Raw genomic sequence first — 20,846 nt, 5'->3', positions numbered from 1 at the left:
CGCAGGCAGCTCTCCCGGAATGCCGGCCGCCAATGGCAGCAGCAGCAGCACAGCCCTGGAGGCCACCCCCAGACCCACCGCTTGGCGCGGGGCTGGGAGGCAGCTGTGTGCCCGGCCAGGTGTGACCGGGGCAAGTGGCACCAGGCTGGTGGAGGGGTGGTTGGGTGTGCTGATGCCCTCTGCACCCCCCTTCCCTGGGGTGATGTGATGCCCAGGCGGAACCCGCTCGGGCTGCCCAGGCTGCTGGGAGTGGTGGCGATGGGGTGGGGACCCCGAGGCAGCACAGGCCATGTTGGCGATGGGGACTGAGTGGGATGGGGATTGGGATGGGGATTGGGATGGGGACGGGGATATAGATGGGGATTCAGATGGGGATGGGGTCAGGGATTGGGATGGGGACAGGCATGTGGATTCAGATGGGGATGGGGACAGGGACTGGGATGAGGATGGGGTTGTAGATGGGCATGGGGTCACAGATGCAGATACAGATGGAGACAGAGGATTGGATGGGGATTCAGATGGGGATAGGGTCAGGGATGGGAACAGGGATTGGGATGGGGATGGGGGTGCAGATGGGAATGGGGTCACAGATGCAGATACAGATGGAGACAGGGGATTGGATGGGGATTCAGATGGGGATAGGGTCAGGGATGGGAACAGGGATTGGGATGGGGATGGGGGTGCAGATGGGAATGGGGTCACAGATGCAGATACAGATGGAGACAGGGGATTGGATGGGGATTCAGATGGGGATAGGGTCAGGGATGGGAACAGGGATGGGGATGGGGATGGGGGTGCAGATGGGAATGGGGTCACAGATGCAGATACAGATGGAGACAGGGGATTGGATGGGGATTCAGATGGGGATAGGGTCAGGGATGGGAACAGGGATTGGGATGGGGATGGGGATGGGGGTGCAGATGGGAATGGGGTCACAGATGCAAATAGAGACAGGGATAGGGATGGGGACGGGGATGTGGATGGGGATTCGGACCGGGATGGGGACGGGGATGTGGATGCAGATGGAAACAGGGAAGGGACGGGGATGGGCATCGGGATGGGGACAGGGATGCGGGCAGGGCCGCGGCGCCTCCTGGCCCGGGGCCGGAGCCGGTGCCCACCGGGGCGGTGCCGGGGCCGGTGGCGGCGGCGGCGCTGGGCGGGAGGGCGGCTCCGCTCCCCCCGCTGCGGTCTCGGTTCCCATGGCGACACTTCCTGTGGCAGCCGAAAGCGGTAGTGCCGGGGAGCGCCGGGCCGGGAGAGCCGCGCCGCGCCGCCGGCCGGGGATGCTACGGGGCCGCGGGCCGCGCCGGTAGCGCGCTCGGCCGGGCGGTGCCAGGCATGCAGGGCAAGGCCAAGCTGCTGCTGGTCCACAACGGCCGCATGGTGAGTCCCGGCCCGGCCCGGGGCGCCGGTCCCCATCTCCCGGGGCGGCCCCGCCCGGCGGCACGGCGTGGGGCCGGGTACCGGGCAAGCAGGGGCTTGGGGGCCGCGTACCGGGCGGGCAGGGAGTGTGGAGCGGATAACGGGCAAGCAGAGAGATGTATGGGGCCAGGTAGTGGGTAAGCAAGGGGTATGGGTCTGGGTACCGGGCAGGCAGAGGGATGTATGGGGCCAGGTAACAGGCAGGCAGAGGGGTGTGGAGAGGATAACGGGCAGGCAGGGGGTGTGAGGCTGGGTAACATGCAGACAGGGGTGTATGGGGCTTGGGTATCCACAGCAGGCAGAGACATAGAGGGGTATTATAGCAGGCAACGATATATGGGGCTGGGTAACAGGCAGCCAGGGACATATGGGGCTGGGGTAATGAGAAGGCAGGGGTCTATGAGGCTGAGACAGTGATATGAGTGAGGATGTATGACACTAGGGTAATGGGCAGTGATGTATGGGGCTGGGGTAAACAGGAGTCAGCAGTGCTGGGGTGCATGGGACTGGGTGGCACAGGCAGGGCAGAGCTATGTGGGTGTGGGCGACAGGGGAAGAGCAAGCAGATGACAAGATAGGGGTGTGTGGGGCTGGGGTAATGGGCAGGCAGGGCTGGGATGTGTGGGGCTGGGGTAAGGGGCATGGCAGCAGCATGCGCGATGGGGTAGCAGGGACAGGCAGGAGTGGGATAGTGGGGCTGGGGTAGGAGGCAAGAGAGACAGGGGTGTGTGGGGCTGGGATGGGGACAAGCAGGGTGCATGCAAGGCAGGCTGGGGTGTGTGGGGCTGGCAGGGTGGGCGGCACTGGCCAGCCAGGTCAAGGGCACCACTTCAGTGTGGCCCCAGGTGGGCAATGAGAGGCAGTGCCGTGCAGGGAGTGCTTGGCTGGGCTTTGACTGTGGAGGCTCTGCCCATCTGCCTGCTTGCTGTGGATCCTGGGGTACCACATGCCCGTGGCAGGTATCTGGGGCAGCCAGGGGATGCTCCAGGGCACCCTGTCCTGCTGTGCCCTGGGCTGGCAGCTCCGGCCCAAGGAAGAAGGGAGCAGGCCATTTGCCTGCTGAGGGCTGTGGTTGTCCTTCCTTCCCTCCCCTCCTCCCCTCCTCTTCCTGTGCCGGGGAGGCTGCTTCTCTCCTCGCCAGGCCAGGGTGGCAGGGTTACATCTGATAGCATCTGCCCTTTCCCAATTGCTGGCCTGGCCCCAGGGCAGTAGATGCATGGAAGTGGAAGAAAAGCTGCGTGCCCCTTGTAACCCCCCACCCGTGCTCGCTGCCCCCGGGCTGGGAGCCCCGTGCCCTGCCCCTGCCATAGGGCAGCTGTCCTGGTTGCAGCTAATACCAGAGCAGTGTTTGCTGGCAGCCCGTGTCCCTTGCTCCTGGGTTCAGACTGGGCTTGCCCTGACACTGCTGCCTGCCTGGGTACCGCTCCACTGGGCTGGCAGATGCCGTGTGCCCCCTCTCACCTCTCTTCTCTCCACCCCCGCAGGGCCCGGCTGTGTCAGATGGAGGTAAGGCTGCTCTTTGTTCTGGGACGGGAGGCCGGCATCATCTTCAGGGGAGGGAGAAGCCCACAGCCAGCCTGGTGCCAGGGGCAAGGAGCCAGCAGAGAGCTAGGTCCTGTGTCAGCACAGGCTGTGCTGTGGGCGGGTGCATGGCCAGGCCCCCGCAGAGCTGGGCTGAGCCCTGTGCCAGGGACTCCCCATATCCCCCCATCCCTCCTGCACAGCCCTGTGTCACCTGTCCCTCCCTTCTGGCTGCTCAGCTGGTACCCTTGGGTGCTGGGGGCTGAGGGGCTTCCCTGAGGGGCAGAACCTGGGTACCAGGGTACCAGCCCTGGGTTCCCTGAGGGAGTCTGTCTGTCTGTCTGTCTCATTGTGCATGAGATATCTCAGATGACCCATCCACCCCTCTCGGTCCTGCTGCAGGATCCTTCCAGCACGGGGTGCTGGTGGCTGCTGTTCTGACCTGCATGCACAGGGTGTGCACAGTTACCCCATGTTTTGGACAGGAGAAGGGCGGGAGCTCAGCAAAGCAGCAGCCTGCCGCCTCCTCTGTTCCTGCCGGCTTTGCTGGGAAAGCCCTGCTTGCATACCCTTACCTTCTCTTGCAAATGACCCTCTGCTCCCAGTTGCTTACCAGCCAAACCAGTTTAAAAGCTGGGGTTGCCCCTGGGAACTTCCCTCTTTTTGACGGAGGGACTCCATTTGAATGCATGGTCACCTTGGGTTTCCCCGAGGGAGGGTTTGCTCGGGGTTGGAGCTGGGGATGACACTTTCTGTGCTCTCCTCTCGCTGGGTTTGTCCTTATCATGGCCAGAGGAGCAGAGAAGGTAAGTTCAGGCACCTCTACCCATCCTCTGAGCTTCCCTCCACGCCATGTGCCCCAGTGTCCCCTTCCATCCTGCTTTTCCTCCCCGGCTGGGTGCTTCCCACTTGTTCCCCTGGGAGATGAGTCACAGGTGGAGTCACGGTGACACTCCGGGGAGGGGAGGACGGCCAGTGCTGGCAGGGAGGGCTGTCACGCTGGAAGGTGCCAGCTGTGGCATCACGGCGCTCAATCTGCTGAGAATGCCGCTGTGATGCTCCTCACGTTCCCTACCTAAGCTCACTGGCTCCGATCAGGATAGGGCGGATGAACTTGCTGCAGATATGGGGAGCTGCTGGTGATGGAGGGGTGACGCTCAGTGACACCCAGGCAGCCAGAACTGACCCTTTTTCTCTCTCAGAGTTAAATGCTTCCAGGGCCCGTGGCAGCAACCACAGCGTGAACAGTCTGCCGGGACCACCGGCCACCTGCGGCTCCACACAGGGGTCTGTGGTCAGCTGGGCTGAATCCTTCGAGACGCTGCTGCAGGACCGCGTGGCTGTCACCTACTTCACTGTGAGTGCCACAGCCCAGACCTCGGTCCCTGCTCCCGTCCGCCATTGGCAACCGGCCGTTCCACAGCTGCGGTGCCAGCCAAGCCAGCAGCTCTCTCTGCCCCACAGGAGTTCCTCAAGAAGGAGTTCAGTGCCGAAAACGTCTACTTCTGGCAGGCATGTGAGCGCTTCCAGCAGATCCCAGCCAGCGACACGCAGCAGGTAACGGCCTCCACGCAGCCACAGTGTGGCTGAGCCTGGGTCACACAGCTGCTGGGAGGGACGTGGGCAGAGGTGGAGGTGGGTGTTGTGCCCGCATGTCCCAGGGTCCTGGCAGACCCCTGTTCTGGGAGGCTGAGCAGGCTGGGGTGTCTTGTGGGAGTGGTAAGGAGATGGATGTGATGTGCATCTGAAAAGCTACAGCCGAGACTGCCTGCCCCATGGAGCAGGACGTGCTCCTCCAGCCTGGGGCGGCCAGAGGGTGGAGAGTGCCGCTGAGAAGACAAGAGAGCAAGGGCAGAGAGCTAGACAGGGGCTTGTGGGGACAGAGCCACGCAGCTGGCGGGGGACGGTTCCTACCTCGGGCTGTACCTCCGCGGAGAGACTGGCATGTTGTGTCCAGAGCTTGGCGCTGGGGGCGGGGGCTGGCTCCGATGCCCATCCTGAAGCCCAAGTACCGAGCTGGTCCCCTGGGGTGAGCCAGGAGCTCCCCGCAGGGTAGCAGTGAGGAGGGGGCTCCTGGTCCCGGCCTGACCCCCCTGCTCCCCCAGCTGGCCCAGGAGGCACGGCGAATCTACGATGAGTTCCTCTCCAGCCACTCGGTCAGTCCTGTGAACATCGACAGGCAGGCTTGGATTGGGGAGGACGTGCTGGCCACCCCCTCCCCAGACATGTTTCGCATCCAGCAGCTCCAGGTACGAGCAGCACCCGTGCTCCACCTCATCCACAGTATGGGGGCTGCGGGACCACCCCGTGCATCACCCAGCATCGCTGCTGTCACCGTGGGGCCATGCCAAGGGGCAGTGGCCAGACGGAGCTGTAGGTGGGCAGGGGTCTTAAGCACAGGCATCCTCCCTTTGCAGATCTTTAACCTGATGAAGTTTGACAGCTACACGCGCTTTGTGAAATCCCCGCTCTACCAGGCCTGCCTGCGGGCAGAGAGCCAGGGGCAGCCTCTGCCCGACCTGCGGCCCCACTCCCGCAGCAGCAGCCCCCCACCTGACCTCAGCAAGGTGAGCGGGGTGGGAAGGGGGGACAGGGAGCTGTCCCTGGGCCTGAGAAAATGCCAATGGGTCCCTTCTCTGCTGCTCGGAGCAAACCCAGTCTCGGACTGAGGACGGACAAGCAGTCAAGGGGCCTGGGGAAAAGGAAGGGGCAGCCTTGGATGTCTCCACGCTGAGATGCTTCTCTATTCTCCCCAGAAGTCAAAGCTGAAGCTGGGCAAGTCCCTGCCGCTGGGCGTGGAGACAGCGGGCAGCAGTGCCAACCGTAGCCCCCGCCGGTCCTTCAGGAAGGGAGAGCGGCGGGAGCCCTCCTGGGCAGGTGGGTGCTGTGCCGAGTGGGGCAGAGGGGCTGTGCCACTGCTGAAATGGGCCTGCAGTCCCCACCACTGTCCCTCTGTCTGTCCTAGATGGGGGAGAAGGTGGTGGGAGCGCCATGCTGTGGCGAGAGTCCCAGGGCTCGCTCAACTCCTCGGCCAGCCTGGACCTGGGCTTCCTGTCTTCGGCCAGCACGGCTGCCAGCCCCTGGACAGAGGTGAGCCGTCACTGCGCCGGCCCCGCGACATCACGCTGCCACCAGCCTGGCTCATCCCGCCCCATCCCTCCTGCAGGGCCATCGGAAGAGCCTGGGGGGCAGCGAGGCAGAGCTGCCGGCCAAGCCCATGAAGTACTGCTGTGTGTACCTGCCCGACGGCACAGCCTCACTGGCCTCCGTCCGGCCTGGCCACTCCATCCGTGACATGCTGGCAGGGATATGCGAGAAGCGTGGCTTCAGCCTCCCCGATATCAAGGTCTACCTGGTGGGGAATGAGCAGGTAGGGTGGGCAGGGGGGAGAGGGGGCTCCTGCCAGCCAGACCTGGGCTGGGACCACGTGCCGTTCTGCTTGCTCTCACTTGATCGTTTGGCTCTTGCAGAAAGCACTGGTGCTGGACCAGGAGTGCTCCGTGTTGGCAGACCAGGAGGTGAAGCTGGAGAACAGGATAAGCTTTGAGTGAGTGAGAGCTTCAGGGCTGATGCTGTTGCCCACATGTGTCCAGTCCACATCACACGTGGCCACCCACAGTGCCCCACACTCAACCCCCCCCAGGCAGTCCCGAACGCCCCCGCTCTGCCCCTGCCTGTCCTGCCTGTCTGTGTTTGCCTGCAGACAGCCTCTTCTCCCACTCCGCAGGCTGGAAATCTCCTCCCTCAATAAGACTATCCGTATCACGGCGAAGTCAACCAAGCGCATCAGGGAAGCGCTGCAGCCTGTGCTGGGGAAGTACGGCGTGAGCATGGAGTTGGCACTGCTGCGGCGGGTGAGGGCTCGCGCCTCGGTGGGCATGGCCCCAGCGTCCTGCAGCCAGGATGCTGGGGATGGAGGGGGGCCGGGCTTGGGGCTTGGGCCAGGGGTTGCTGGCAGTGACCAGGTGGTGGGGAGCAGTGGTCCACGCCAGGGGCAGCCTGTGAGCTTGTGGAGAGTCACTGGTGTTTGAGATGGGCTGTGGCACCCCGCCGTGGGCCAGGAGGGACCAGTGGGTGTGCTTGTGCTGTGCAGCCCATGACCAGGCAGGATCTGGCTGGGGAGCTCACAGGTCCTCAGCCTGGCCACCTTTGCCGTGTGACAGCAAGCGTGACACTGGCTGGCTCTTCCCTTTTCAGCAAGGTGAGCAAGCTGCCCTGGACCTGGAGAAGCTGGTCAGCACGGTGGCTGCTCAGAAACTCGTCCTGGAAACGCTGGCAGGTGAAGTGTCCTCCCCTCCAAGCCGTGTCCCCTCCCCAGGCCATATCCCGCCCGCCAGAGTGCTCACAGGGCCAGGCTGCTTTCTACCGGCCATGGCTCCTGCTCCCTGGGATGGGCTCCATCCTGTCACCGGCCAGGCCAGGACCGGGGTGCTGGCACGGGGTGCTGAGCATCATTTACTTTGCAGACATGCGAGTGTCGGAGAGTGCCGAGGCTGCAGCCGCCCCCTCCCCGCTCCGGAGCGAGGTGAGCTCCATATCCCACCACCCCGGTCAGAGATGCCCCCACAGCTGCTGCCATGGTCCGTGGGGAAGCTGTGTCCCACTGTGACCCCGGCACGTGCCGTGGGGCTGGGCAGCGGGTGCCGAGGCAGGAGCCAGGTTGCGGGAGGGTGATGGGGATGTGGGCTGGGGAAGCGCTGCCTCCTTGCCCCGTCACTGAGGCCTGGGCTGCTCATCACAGGAGGGAAGCCCAACAGGAGCAGAGCCCGACACACTATGGGAGATGCCCTCCTCCTTTTCCCGGTCCCGGTCTTCAGCTGCCACAAACCTGAACCGCCGCACATACGACCTGGAAGGTGAGACGTGGCATGTCTGAAAACTGAGGGGCTGGGGCAAAACATGGGGTGAGGAACGCAAGGGCCCTGGTCTGCTGGGGATGGGTGCAGGGTCCCGTGAGGCTGGGGATGGGCTATGGGGGACTTGGGGTCCCCCGGTGTGCTGGGGGTGGGTGCAGCGTCCCAAGGGTGCTGGCATGGAGCAGGGAGAAGGTGCAGGTGCTGTGCCTGGGACATGTTCAGAGTCACGTCAGGTGGAGAGGGCAGCTGAGACGTTAGGACAGGAGCCTGAGTGCTGGGCTCAGGTGCGTGACCTGCATTTTCCCCAGGGCTGGTAGAGCTGCTGAACCGTGCCCAGAGCTGCCGGGCCAACGACCAGCGTGGGCTCCTCTCTAAGGAGGACCTGGTCCTGCCTGACTTCCTCCAGCTCCCCGGGCAGGACAACTGCAAAGGGTCGGATCAGCCCCGCACCCCTCACCCAGGCTCTGAGGGAAACGGCCATCCTCAGCCCGCAGAGCCCGCGCCGGCTCAGCCTCCGGTCGACCACGAGCTCCGATGAGTCCTGCTGCACATCCGCACCTGGCACGTGGTACCCCCGGGCCATGCCGGGGTTCAACAAAGGGCCTGACCGGCCCCTGCCCTGCACCGCCGACACTGCCCGGACCGCAGATTCGTCCACGTCCTGTCCCAAACTGTCGTGTCGTGTCGCTGTGAGTGGTTGAGCAGCTGCCATGCCCCTCAGTGGGGTCGCATCCTGGTGCACGTCAAGGGAGTCCTGTACATAGTTAGAACCCCCGTTGCAAAGCACTTTGCAACGTCCCACGCATGCCTGGCACTGTCCTGCCCGGTGCCTCTGCCTGCTCTGCCTGCGGCAGAGCTGCCTGCCCAGCAAATCCTGCCTTTGCCGGGCTGGCACAGCCCCGCTGACTGTTCAGGTGGATAAAGCACCCTTCTAGTCGAAGGGTGTGCAGGATGGAGAGGATGGGTGGGGTGGCAAGGCAGGCTCCAGCCCCGAACCCCGGTGCTGTGGGCAGGCAGAGTCAGGAGAACGCACGTCTGGAGCTGGGGGCTGGATCTGGTCCCTGACCCTCAGAAATAGGGCTTCCCCCGTTGTTGATGTGCGGGTCTGCCCTTCCCAGGGACGGTGAGCATGGCCCTGCCGGCCTGTGCCCCGGGCAGGTTGTTACCATCTGCGTTCATGAGTGTGGCTGGGCCTGATCCTGCCACGATAGCACGGCCTTTGAGGAGCAGGGCACCTGCTTGCTGCCCCAAGCAGACAGAGGCAGAGCCAGCAGGTCATGCCAAAGAAGCCTTCCTCCTCCCCGCAGGGAGACCCTGTGTGGGCGGCTGCTGAAGCGACCTGCAGAAGATCCCTGTAGGTCCCCGGCCCCGGCCTGGCTGAGGCTGCAGGTTCTCAGCCCTCGGGGACAGGCCTGCCTGGTGCCAGAGGAATGCAGCACCTCTGGGTGCTGAGCAGCTCAGCCTGGTGTGCAGGTACCCGGTGTGTGCCCAGCCTGGCATCCCTGCTGGCAGCTGTGCTGGGCTGCAACCTTGAGCCTGGCTCTCCTGGACCTGGCTGTGCCCTGCGGGTCCCATCCCCGACAGCCCTGTGTCCCCAGAGGTCCCAGACCCAGTCTGCGATGGAGACAGCCCCCTGACAGCAGCCAGGAGATCCCTCCATCGTCCACGTGTGCCGGGGCCCTTCCCTGGGTCACCGCTCTGTCATCACTGCCCGGCCAGAGGCAGAGCGGTGGCCGAGGGCAGCCCCAGGGCTCGCCCAGGGATGGGGGGCATTTCCACCCAGCCCCACGCTGCCGCGGCCGGCTGCAACCCTGCGGCCCCGGCCAGAGCCCCCCTGTGTCTCCGTGGTGCTGCTCAGTCCCATCTGTGGTGTGAAACCGGGGGAAATAAAGAGCATTGCCTGGACGCACATCCCTCTCCTTCCTCCGCCGCCGAGGCCAGACGGTGCTTTTTCTGGCAGCAATGTCTCCTCAGCCCCCCCATACCCCATGGAGCCCCCCAGGGCCAGGGCAGGGTTGGAGCCAGCCCTCGGCCCCGGTGCCACCCTGCCCCGCAGCAAGGGGCAGAGCCAGGAGCTTGTTTTCCCGGCACTGCTGATGGTGTAGGGGAAGCTGCGGGGCCGGCACGGCCAAGGACTTCAGCCCCGACCCTGTCAATGAGTGACAGCCGGAGCTGCCAGGGCCTCACCGGGTTAATGATTGTGCGGGCAGCTGGCCAAGAGCCCCCGGGCACAGGGCAAGTGCGGACACTGGCCTCCTGCCCGCTGCAGCCTGGCACGGGGCTCTGCAGGTGCCACTGTCCACGGACAGAAGGACCAGAAGGGTCCCTGGGCCCCCGCAGAGGCAGGCCATGTCCCCTGCCATGGCACCTCCTGAGCATTCAGCTCCATCGGTTTGTGACTTGGCAGAGGCTCGGTGATGCTCCAGTGGCAGGGAGGTCCTCAGGCTGGCACGTCCCCGAGCACCCTGGGGTACCCAAGGGTTCTCCACTTGCTCCCCCCATACAATCGTGGTGCCTGGTCCCAGAGGAACGTGACAGCTGCGTGGCCCCTCCATGCCCCACTCCTCACAGGCACCAGGGCTGGAGGGGCCTTTGCCCTTGGCTCTTCCCTGGACAGACGTGGACACGAGCTGGCCGGGCACCTCGTGGGTGGATGGAAACTTGGCCAGAGGTGCGTAAACAGCGGGTAATGATAAACGGCGTCGAGGAGGTGGTGACGGCAACGCTGGCATTGCTCCGCTCCTGCCTGCCCTGGCATCGCACATGCTGGGGAGATGCAGGCTTTGCCCCACGCAGCCCTCGCAGTGCTGCCGGCTGCTCCGCACTGAGCTGCTGGCACGGGCTGAGCCGAGTCGCATGCCACCGTCACCACCAGTGACAGGACAAAGGGACCACGCCGATGGTGACGTAACCCACCGCCAACGCCCTGGTGGCGAAGATGACGTGTGCCCTGGGCAGAGCCGGGTCCCTCACAGCTGATGCTTAGATGGCTCAGAGGATGGTGGATGGGTGCATGGCCTCACTTCCAGTTTGGGACACCCCAGCAGCGCCAGCACTGAGCCCTTCTCCTCCTCCTCTTCCTCTCGTGCAGGGGATGAAGCACCCGGCGCCAAGTGATGGAGAGCTGAGGCTGCTCCGGCATCACCCCTCGGGCACTGTGCTCCAGCACTGCCCCAGCTTTGCTCCCCACCCGGCTCCTGCTCGCCCAGGGGCAATGCCGAGCCTCGGGCAGGCGAGGCGGGGTGTGCCGGCAGCACAGTACCCCAGAGGCGCGTGCCCCATCCCGCCCCAGGGCCGCGGCTGACGCGGGATGCCGCGGGGTTACCCATTAACTGCAGGAATTTCTGGGGAGGAGGTGAGCAGCGAGCGGAGGTGAGGGGCAACGCGGGGCTCCTTAGACTTTGCTCTTGTCGTGCGTATAAAGGGCCGCGGTGCCCTGTGGGCCGCTTTGCTGGAGGGACGCGTGGATGTGGCATGTGGACGTGGTGCTGCCCTGAGTGCCCGGCCAGCCCCAGGTGAGCAGGGCCCCGGGCAGGAGGGGTCCCCTCCCCGTGTCCCCTCTGCATGGGCTGCCTGCCCTTGTGGGAGCTTGCTGGGGTGGCACGGCGGTGGCCAGCGGCCCAGGGGACCATCGGATGATGGGATGGTCCTTCTCGGTGGTGCTAGCACCACAGGGATTCTGGGGGCCGGTGGTGGTTGGCGCGGCACAGCTGTGGCTCCGCTATGGTGACATGCGGCCGCCTCTGCTCAGCCTCAGCAGGAGCGATGCTGCCCTACCGGAGGGAGAGCCCAGCCCTGCCCCGCTGCCCGGTGCGGGGAGGAAGGGTGGTGCACGGGCCCCAGTTCGCCTACTGCCCCAGCCCCCAAGGTAGGTGCTCCCAGCCCTCCTCCTCCTCCTCCTCCTTACCCCACCGGGCTCATCTCTGCCTCTGGCCGGACCCTGGCCCGGGCAGTGCCCGGCTCTCCTCTGCAGGGGGTCCCCGCGAGGATGGGGCCATAACACGGCTGCCCCTTCTCCCCAGCTCTGCATCGGCTGCCGGGTGCCCACACCTGCCCCTTCACCGTCGGTGCGGTGCCTTGCCCTGACCATGGCTTCCCCTGTCCCGGCTCCCCAGGGCGCCTGGGCGAGGGCAGGGAGCGGTACGAGCTGGAGGCGCTGCCCTGGCAGGGGCCCCGGCTGGGCTTGGATGAGCTGCAGAAGCCAGGTGAGACCCCCAGACGGTGCACCCCAAGGCACGATGCACCCAGGTTGGGGAGCACCCTGGAGACCTGCTGGAGGCTTTGCCCCTGGGACTGGCAGCAGTTCTTCCCCGCTGCCCTGCCATGCCAGTCCTCACGCTGGCACCCCAGCCGGAGCCCCAGCGTGGTGGGATGCCTGCCAGCAGGGGAGACCCTCAGTTCCCCGGGGTGCCCCCGAGCCAAGGGGCAATGGGGGCGGTTGGCACAAGGTGCTCCAGGGTGGAAGGATGTGGAGGGGACCCAGGGAGTGGTGGCACTGCTGGGGACATGAGCCCCATCCCGCTGGGGGCACGGGAGGATGGCGTGGGGCTGCGGGAGCCCAAGGAGCCAGGGCCGTGCCACGGCTGGCGTTTAACACTCTCTCTTGTCTTGTGCAGAGCTGGGGTGCTGGACCAGGGTCCAGTCCATCTGTGTCTTCCTTCTCAAGGTGCCCCTGATGTTTGGGTTCCTGTACCTCTTCGTGTGCTCCCTGGACGTGCTCAGCTCTGCTTTCCAGCTGGCCGGAGGTAGGGTGGTGGGGGCACCTGGGCGGCTGGTGGCACCCACCATGCCAGCACCCTGCCGCTCACGGTCTCTTGCAGGCAAGGTGGCTGGGGACATCTTCAAGGACAACGCCATCCTCTCCAACCCGGTGGCTGGGCTGGTGGTGGGCATCCTGGTGACCGTGCTGGTGCAGAGCTCCTCCACCTCCACCTCCATCATCGTCAGCATGGTCTCCTCAGGGCGTGAGTGCGCCCGTGGGGCTCCCTGGGACCTGAGGCTGGGGGATAGGGTGGCTGCACAGGGTCACCCCGAGCTGGGCCATGCAGGGCTAGTGGATCTCTCTGTCTCCAGTGCTGGAGGTGCGCTCTGCCATCCCCATCATCATGGGCTCCAACATTGGCACCTCCGTCACCAACACCATCGTGGCCCTCATGCAGGCTGGTGACCGCAGTGAGTTCAAACGGTGAGAGCCGGTCGGGGCAGAGGGACTGGGGGGGCTGTGGGCGGCTCCCCGGGGCCACCCCATGCTAATGGACTCCTCTGCGCAGGGCCTTTGCCGGTGCCACGGTGCACGACTGCTTCAACTGGCTGTCGGTGCTGGTCCTGCTGCCGCTGGAGGTGGTGAGCGGGTACCTGCACCACGTCACCCACCTGGTCGTGGCCACCTTCAACATCCGCAGTGGGAAGGACGCCCCTGACCTGCTGAAGATCATCACGGAGCCCTTCACCAAGCTCATCATCCAGGTCTTCTCAAACGTGGTGTCCCCAGGCTGGTGGTGGTCCCCCAGCATTGGTGTCCCCCATAGTGGTGGTGATGTCCCCAGCACTGGTGTCCCTTTGATGGTGGTCATGCCCAAGTGTCTCTAGGCTGGCAGTGGTGTCCCCAGGCTGGTGGTGGTCCCCCAGCATTGCTGTCCCTGTGCTGGTGTCCAGTCCTGTCTCCAGCGCTGGTGTCCCTTTGACAGTGGTCATGTTCCAAGTGTCCCCAGGCTGGCAGTGGTGTCCCCATCCCAGTGAAGATGTCCCTGAGCTGGGGGTGCTATCAGCCCCCAAGGGCCTTCTCCAACGTGTGTGTTGTTGCAGCTGGACAAGTCAGTGATCACAGGCATCGCAACGGGGGACGAGAGCCTGCGCAACCGGAGCCTCATCCGTGTGTGGTGTGGCCCTGCACCCCCACAGGTGAGGGGCCCATGGTCCTGCCGGGGCCATCAAACGATCCCACAGAGGGTAGGTGGTGGGGACTGGCCGAGGACGCTGTGGAGCCGGCTGCAGCCCACCCTCTCCCTACAGACGGCTGCTGTGGGGCTTGGGTCCCTCCCGAACTGCACGGCCCCCGGCCACTGCAGCACTAAGGGCATCGAGATCCTCCACAACGTCACCAGGCAGAAGTGTGAGTGGGTGCGGGGGGCTTGGGCAGGGCTGGGGGCACAGGGCATGGGGCTGGGGAGGTGCAGGGGGTGCTGGGGGACTTTATGGTGGGATGGAGGGGTGCTGGGCATGGGGCTGGAGTCATGATGTGGGGCAGGGCTGGGAGATGTTGGGGCTGGGGTCCAGGTGTGGGGCTGTCTGGGGGTGTCAGGTTTGTGAGCGGGGCCCGACTGGCCCCAGCCCCTCGCCCAGCCGTGCTGTGGGGCAGGCGAGCACCTCTTCACTGACACACCGCTGCCCGACCTGGCCGTGGGGCTGGTGCTGCTGGCCGGGTCCCTTGTCGTGCTCTGCACCTGCCTCATCCTCCTGGTCAAACTCCTCAACTCCCTGCTCAAGGGGCAGGTGGCCAAAGCCATCCAGAAGGTCATCAACACTGGTGAGTGGGATGGGGACCGCCGTGGGGCGAGTGGGATGGGACCCTGCCTGCCCCACAGCCACCCATCCCCATCCCCATCCCCACCTGCCATCCTCAGACCCATCCCTGGCTGCCTCTAACCCCCATCCCTGCCCCGACTCCCATGTCCCCTGCCTGCCCCTGATCCCCACTCTGCTTATGGCTCCTGGTGTCCACGTCCTCCTTCCCCAGCCATCCGGGCCACCAGCCACCAGGCTGGCCCCATACCCAGAGCCTGACCCCATACCCAGAGCCTGACCCCACAGCCCCCTCCCCAGCACCATGTAGGAGCTCTGGGCTGCTCCCAGCTGATGTGTCCATGCCCGTCTCCATGCTTGTGTCCATGCCCGTGCCCATGGCCATGCCATGGCAGACCTCCCACACCCGCTCAGCTGGCTCACTGGGTACTTCGCCATGGTGGTGGGCGCTGGGATGACCTTCGTGGTGCAGAGCAGCTCTGTCTTCACCTCGGCCATCACACCCCTGATTGGTGAGTTCCGGCCAACCCTGGTCCCCTGGCACGTGCTGGTCCCCCCCACGATGGCCCGTGGGTGCCGGGACGCTCGGAGGGGCAGGAGGAGCCGTGCCTCCCTGGGAGAGCGTGGGGTCGGCACTGGTGAGGAGCAATGGGACGGGACGGGGTGCCTCTCCCGCAGGCCTGGGGGTGATCAGCATAGAGCGCGCCTACCCGCTGACCCTGGGCTCCAACATCGGCACCACCACCACTGCCATCCTGGCCGCCCTGGCCAGTCCGGGGGACAAGCTGGCCAGCTCCTTCCAGGTATGGGGCAGCCGGGGGCCATGGCCAGGCTAGCGGGGGGGCACCAGGCAAGACAGGAGCTGGGGGAAGCCTGCGTGCCTGGCCTAACAGGGATGCCATCCCTGCAGATCGCCCTCTGCCACTTCTTCTTCAACATCTCCGGCATCCTGCTGTGGTACCCGCTGCCCTTCACCCGCCTGCCCATCCGCATGGCCAAGGCGCTGGGCGAGCGCACAGCCAAGTACCGCTGGTTCGCCGTGCTGTACCTCATCGTCTGCTTCCTCCTGCTGCCCTCCCTCATCTTTGGCATCTCCATGGCGGGTTGGCAGGCGCTGGTGGGGGTAGGCACACCCTTTCTCGGCCTCCTCTTCTTCGTGGGGCTGGTGAACGCGCTGCAGGCGCGCAGCCCCGGCCGCCTCCCCAAATGGCTGCAGACCTGGGACTTCCTCCCCGCCTGGATGCACTCGCTGCAGCCCCTCGACCAGCTCATCACCCGGGCCACCCTCTGCTGCACCGACCGCTGCCGCAGCCCCGAGGGCTGGGAGGAGCGCGAGGGCCCTCCCCGCAGCAAGGCCAGGCTGGGGCTGGACAACCCCGCGCTCTCCTACCCCGAGGAGGTGCCCGGCCCTGCCGTCCGGGTGGGCTCCCCTCGCCCGCCCCCGCATAGTGCCACCCGGCTCTAGCCGGCACCAGACGTCCAGGCCACTGCTCCCGTGGCCGCCTGGTTTCCACTGTCCCCGCTCAGCTGGTGTCTAATAAATGCCAAGCGCCCGCGCCCCGGGTGTGTGTCTCTTTGGCTCCTGTCTCTGCAAAACCTGCCAGAGCCGCAGCCGGAGCCACCGGTGCCAGATGCCCACCATCCGCCCCCGTGTCCATACACCACCACTGCACAGCCCGGCGCAGGGGATGCACCAAATGCACTGCCGGGGCTGTGGGGGCACATCCCGACGATGCTGCAGCTAAACCCTGTGCCTGCGGTTCGCAGCCAGCCTGTACCGACATGCCACAGGCAGCATCTTCCTCCCCCTGGGCTGAGCCGGCAGGGTCCGTGCTGCACCGCTATGTGCCACAGCAGCGTGCTGGTGAGCCATGGGGCAACTGACGAGGTCTGTGGTGTTGCCAGGCTGGGGCTCAGCGGGATGTTGACTCGGCATAGTCAGGCAGTGTCCCCAGCCTGCCAGGTACCACAACACCCATGGCAGGAGCCCACCTGCCGTGATGACCCTGGCAGGAGCCCTTTAAGTGTTGGCAATAACCGCTTCTCCCACTGCCCACACATGCTTGGGCTCCTGCCAGCGATATCGGCCCGTCCCTCCCTCCCTCCTTCCCGCCCGCCCTCCTCCCAGGCTGGGACCAGCAGAGCCGCTGTGGGAGCCGCTCCGGGGCTCCCAGCACTGCTGCTGCCCCACATGCCTGGCCGGGCAACCACTGGGCCAGAACAACCTCCACCTTGCCGCCAGACCGGGTCAGTACAGGAGCAGTGGTGGCCAAGACACCCCCCAGGGACTCAGCGATGCCGGGGCTGCGCCACAAGATGCGGCAGGGCTGGTGAGCAGGGCACGCGTAGTGGGGGGCAGCCCCATGGGGCTTTGGCCTCCTGAGGGGCTGGGCCAGCATGGAGCCAGCCGGCGCCCTCCCCAATGCCTCCGGTAACAGCAGTGGCACCAGCAGCGCTCCGCACTCGCCCGCAGCCACGGGGCTCATCCTGCTGGCCGCCCTGGCCGTCCTGCTGGCCACGCTGGTGGGCAACGCGCTGGTGGTGGTGGCCGTCTCCACCAGCCGGGCTCTGCGGGCCCCGCAGAACCTCTTCCTGGTGTCCCTGGCCTCGGCGGACATCCTGGTGGCCGTCCTCGTCCTGCCCTTCTCGCTGGCCAATGAGGTGATGGGCTACTGGTATTTTGGCGGCCTGTGGTGCAGCCTGTACCTGGCGCTGGACGTGCTGCTCTGCACCGCCTCCATCGGGCACCTCTGCGCCATCAGCCTCGACCGCTACTGGGCCGTCACCCGGGCGGCCCGGCTCAACCTGCGCCGCAGCCCCGGGCGAGTGAAGGGGATGATTGGGGCGGTCTGGGCAGCGGCAGCCCTGGTGGCACTGCCACCGCTCCTGCGGGCCCGGCCGGGGGGCCGGGAGTGCCAGCTGAGCCAGGAGACCTGGTACGTACTGGCCTCCTGCGCCGCCTCCTTCTTCGCCCCCTGCCTCGTCATGGTCGCCGTCTACTGCCGCATCTACCATCTGACCGCCCGGCGGACGGCGGCCCTCCTCGCCACCCGTGCCCCGCGCCCCACCGGCGCTGGCAAGAAGGGGCCGGGGGTCGGGATGCCGGGCTGGCGGCGCCAGAGCCAGCACCAGAGCGTGTTGCTGTGCCGGCAGCGGCTGGTGCGGGCGCGGGAGCGGCGCTTCACCGTCGTGCTGGCCGTGGTGATGGGGGCCTTCGTGCTGTGCTGGTTCCCCTTCTTCTTCACCTACAGCCTGGCGGCTGTCTGCGGGGAGGGCTGCCGTGTCTCCAAGCCTCTCTTCAGCTTCTTCTTCTGGATCGGCTACTGCAACAGCAGCCTCAACCCCCTCATCTACACCCTCTTCAACCGGGACTTCCGCGCCGCCTTCCGCCGGCTCCTCGTTGTCCCCCGCCAGCACCGCACCTAGGGCTCCTCCGGGACACCGGGGACATGGCCCCTGGCCCCACCGCGGATCCTGGGCTGCCGTGCCGGTGTGCATCTCGAGGTATTTTTGGAAACATGGGATTGAATAAAACAAGACCAAAGCCTGCACCTGGGGCTGGCATCTGCCTCTTGTCAGCACCCATCGCCAGCACCCGTCATCACCCCAGTCACCCCACCCACCCCCCCTGCGGTGTGGGTGACCCGCTGGTGGTGACAACTCACCGTGGCAGCTCCAATGAGCGCCAGCCCACCCCGCTGCCAGGCGAACCCCAGCTCCTCTGCATGCCCTTGGCCCCCAACTTCCTCTTGCGCACGGGACGGACCCCATGGCTGCTGTAGGGGTGACAAAAGCCCCCATGTGGCAGCGTCACCGGCACTGGGCTGAGCTGGCCATGCCACTGCAACAGCCCAGCCTGAGCCCTGTGCCCCTCTGCCGGGGCTGTCCCCTCCGGCCGCCCGTCAGCACGTAGCTGTGCTGCGCCGTGGGGGCTCCGTGGAGGCACGTACGTACCCCACGGTGGGGTATGAGGGGCGCGGGGCTGGGGCAGGACACCCCATATCCTGCTCGGGGCCTTCACTGGGATCTTGCTGCAGGAGGGAAAAGAGGAATGACATCCCAGTGCAGGAAAGGCCGTCCTCCCTTAGGAGAGCGTGGGAGATGGGGCCGTGTGGGAACAGGCTCCAGCACAGCCCGAGGTGCAGGGGGCCACGAGGGCAACCATGGGGTGAAGACCTGGGGGCAACCACATCCCCCCAGGGGCAGCAGCCACCCCTCGCCCGCCCTGCCCGGCTCCCTGCCCCGCTCCGCGCAGACACCCGGGGGTCAGGGGCCGCTCCACTTCTCCAGCTTTGCTGCTCAAAATAGAAAATCTCAAAACATCGGACTTTCACTCAGCTAAAAACAGCTGCTGGCGCCTGGGAGCTGGAGCCCAAGGAACGCCAGCCCCCGTCAGCACCCGCCAGCCCCCACCGGGGTGGGTGCACCTCAGCCACGGGGTCCGGGGGGGCTGAAAGGGACAGGGGTACTCGCAGCGGTGAGGACCCCCGGGCCATCCCCTGCGCCCGCTGGCCCTGTGCGTGGAGGCTCGTGGCATGAGCTTTGGGAGCAGCGGAGGCTCCTGGTGGGGATCGTGCTGGGACGGGGGCCCGGTGTTGACCCCCCAGAGCGGCCGGCCCCGCAGTTGGAGCCATGCTGGCACCATCTGCGGAAGGAGCTGCCCTATCACTGCCGCCTGGCTTCCCCTCCTGCGGCCGTGTTTCGCCTTTTCACAATTAAACAGCGTTTTGCTTCTAAAAATACCCAGGGAGATGAGGGCGCCTGGTGGGGACTCAGCCAGGCCAGCTCGGCTGGGGGAGAGGAGCTCTGCCCGAGGGGCACCAGCCCTGTGGGCAGCACCCCGGGGCCCTGTGGTGCCCTGGCTCGAGCACCCTGCCCTCACCCTTGCCCGGCACTGCTGGGCAAGGGGACCAGGCACCGTCCCTCCTCCTGGGCGCGACTGTGCGGCTCCGGGATGCCCGCAGGGCAGGAGTGGGGGCACACAGGGACCCCCCCGGGCAAGGAGATGCCGGCACATCCGAGCCACCGAAGGGAGTTTCAGGCTGATGTCCAAAACATCAAATCCCGAAGGCTGGACGGGGTCTGGGAGCGCCTGGACCCCCCTTCGCCCCAGGCACTATCGGGTGCTCTGGGGAGAGCTCCCCCACCGAGCACCTCCCGCTTGCATTGCCACCCAGCATAAGGTCCTGCCCGCAGAGAGGGGTCGAGCAGGTCGCTCCGTCTCTCCGCAGTGTCCCTTTCCATTCCAAGTTTGTACAGTCTGTTTTATCCGCCACAGCGTGACCCTTATTCCTGCCCCTCTCGCGAGCCACCATGACCCCAGTATCGCCGGGAAAGCGGCTCCCCTCGAAGCGCTGATTACTCCTGCCCAACCGCGGCACCTGCTCTAGTCCTCCTGGAACTGCATCCTGCATTTTCAGGCTGTTTCTTCAATTTCTCAAGATTATTTTGAATTACTCCCCTAATAGGCTTGAGTTTGGAGCCCTCTCCCTCTCCAGCCACATCTCCTCTGCAGACCTAAAAAGCAGAGCGCTGGTTCCACTACCTGGGCTGCCACTGGCTCTGTTGGGGACACCAGGACCCCTCTGGACGCTCGTGCTGCCCCAGCAGGGCCCCGTGGCCAATGACTCTGGCCGGTGGTGGGAACGGTGCTGCAAAATGCCAGCTGGGAGGAAACCGAAAAAAGCAACCGAAGAGTTAAGTGTGCAAATGCATGGAAACAAAGTCATCGCATTTGAAGCTCAAAATAAGTGCGTGCCACCTTTAAAAGGAAAGCAGTTCTAAAAGAAGAAAGCTGGCAGCATGAGCTCATCCCTCACGGCAGAGTGACACAGGAGATCACCTCCGAGGTACGGCAGGGCAAAGCATCCTCCTCCTCCTTATCGCTGCGGGTTCGTAACCAGAAGATGCGACGCCCGATCTCCAGTGGATGCTGAAGGGCACGGCAGACCCCCGTCAGTACCAACTGCACGGGCGATGAGTGCTTGGAATAATTAGTAGTATCAGCTTCACTACAGCCTGAGGACATGAACCTCTCCCCTCCTGCTCACTAGCACAGCCCGGCCGAGCAGTGCTCAGGGGCCCAGCCTGGCCCCCACCACCAGGTCACCATTGACAGAGGCTGGAGGAGGGACCTGTCCATCACCATGTGCTCCTCCGTGCCCCAGCCACCACCAACCTCGCAGCCGGGGCAGCCCCACTGCCACCAGCCACCGCTCACAAGGCGGGAAGGAGGCATCACCTGCGGGCTGGAGCCAGAGACGGGATCCGTCGGAAGGCAGAGGTGATGTCTGCACCCGAAAGCCGGAAGGAGCAGAAAGCAGGGCAGGAACAACTTGCTAACGGATAAGAAGGTTAAAGAGCAGTTTTACACCCAGGAGAAGCAGGGAGCCGGGCAGGTCACCTGCAGGGCTGACAGACCTCCGGGGGCTGCTCGAGGAGGGCAGAGCTCTGCAGGGAAATCAATGACTTCTCTGCTGGGGAGCAGGCGGGGAGAAGTTCCCACACCACAACTTGTCTTCA

At 65.5% G+C, this 20,846-nt stretch overlaps 3 protein-coding genes across 4 annotated transcripts; all 3 read left to right on the top strand.

Annotated features, from left to right (window-relative positions):
- The first annotated feature begins 1,202 nt into the window (after positions 1-1,202).
- On the top strand, positions 1,203-9,892 carry RGS14 (regulator of G protein signaling 14). The gene is given in 16 exon segments (XM_075164364.1): positions 1,203-1,249; positions 1,251-1,386; positions 2,910-2,931; positions 4,149-4,303; positions 4,411-4,503; positions 5,052-5,195; positions 5,364-5,513; positions 5,703-5,823; positions 5,912-6,036; positions 6,113-6,316; positions 6,417-6,493; positions 6,674-6,800; positions 7,144-7,225; positions 7,413-7,471; positions 7,688-7,802; positions 8,111-9,892. Coding segments are annotated over 16 exon segments (1,887 nt in total). The 3' UTR covers positions 8,341-9,892.
- A 1,556-nt stretch (positions 9,893-11,448) lies between these two features.
- SLC34A1 (solute carrier family 34 member 1) lies at positions 11,449-15,901 on the top strand. Its single transcript, XM_075164365.1, has 12 exons — positions 11,449-11,670; positions 11,825-12,007; positions 12,419-12,547; positions 12,623-12,766; positions 12,876-12,987; positions 13,073-13,268; positions 13,608-13,703; positions 13,815-13,914; positions 14,161-14,328; positions 14,720-14,836; positions 15,003-15,127; positions 15,235-15,901. Exons 1-12 carry the CDS (start codon positions 11,526-11,528, stop codon positions 15,787-15,789), a joined length of 2,070 nt encoding a protein of 689 aa, XP_075020466.1. The 5' UTR covers positions 11,449-11,525; the 3' UTR covers positions 15,790-15,901.
- A 557-nt stretch (positions 15,902-16,458) lies between these two features.
- LOC142088517 (alpha-2Db adrenergic receptor-like) lies at positions 16,459-19,806 on the top strand. Of its 2 annotated transcripts, XR_012675860.1 has the most exons (2): positions 16,459-17,828; positions 19,793-19,806. XR_012675860.1 is itself a non-coding variant. In XM_075163901.1 (1 exon), exon 1 carries the CDS (start codon positions 16,722-16,724, stop codon positions 17,748-17,750), a length of 1,029 nt encoding a protein of 342 aa, XP_075020002.1. In that variant the 5' UTR covers positions 16,459-16,721; the 3' UTR covers positions 17,751-17,875. The 2 variants fall into 2 exon arrangements, 1 of the variants encoding a protein (XP_075020002.1); XM_075163901.1 differs by lacking the exon at positions 19,793-19,806 and having other exon boundaries at positions 16,459-17,875.
- The last annotated feature ends 1,040 nt before the right edge of the window (positions 19,807-20,846 follow it).

Source organism: Calonectris borealis, chromosome 15, assembly GCF_964195595.1.
Source record: "Calonectris borealis chromosome 15, bCalBor7.hap1.2, whole genome shotgun sequence".
Classification (NCBI taxonomy): Eukaryota; Metazoa; Chordata; class Aves; order Procellariiformes; family Procellariidae; genus Calonectris; species Calonectris borealis.
The sequence above is the reverse complement of the archived record's forward strand: the minus strand, read 5'-3'. Positions and strand labels throughout refer to the sequence as shown.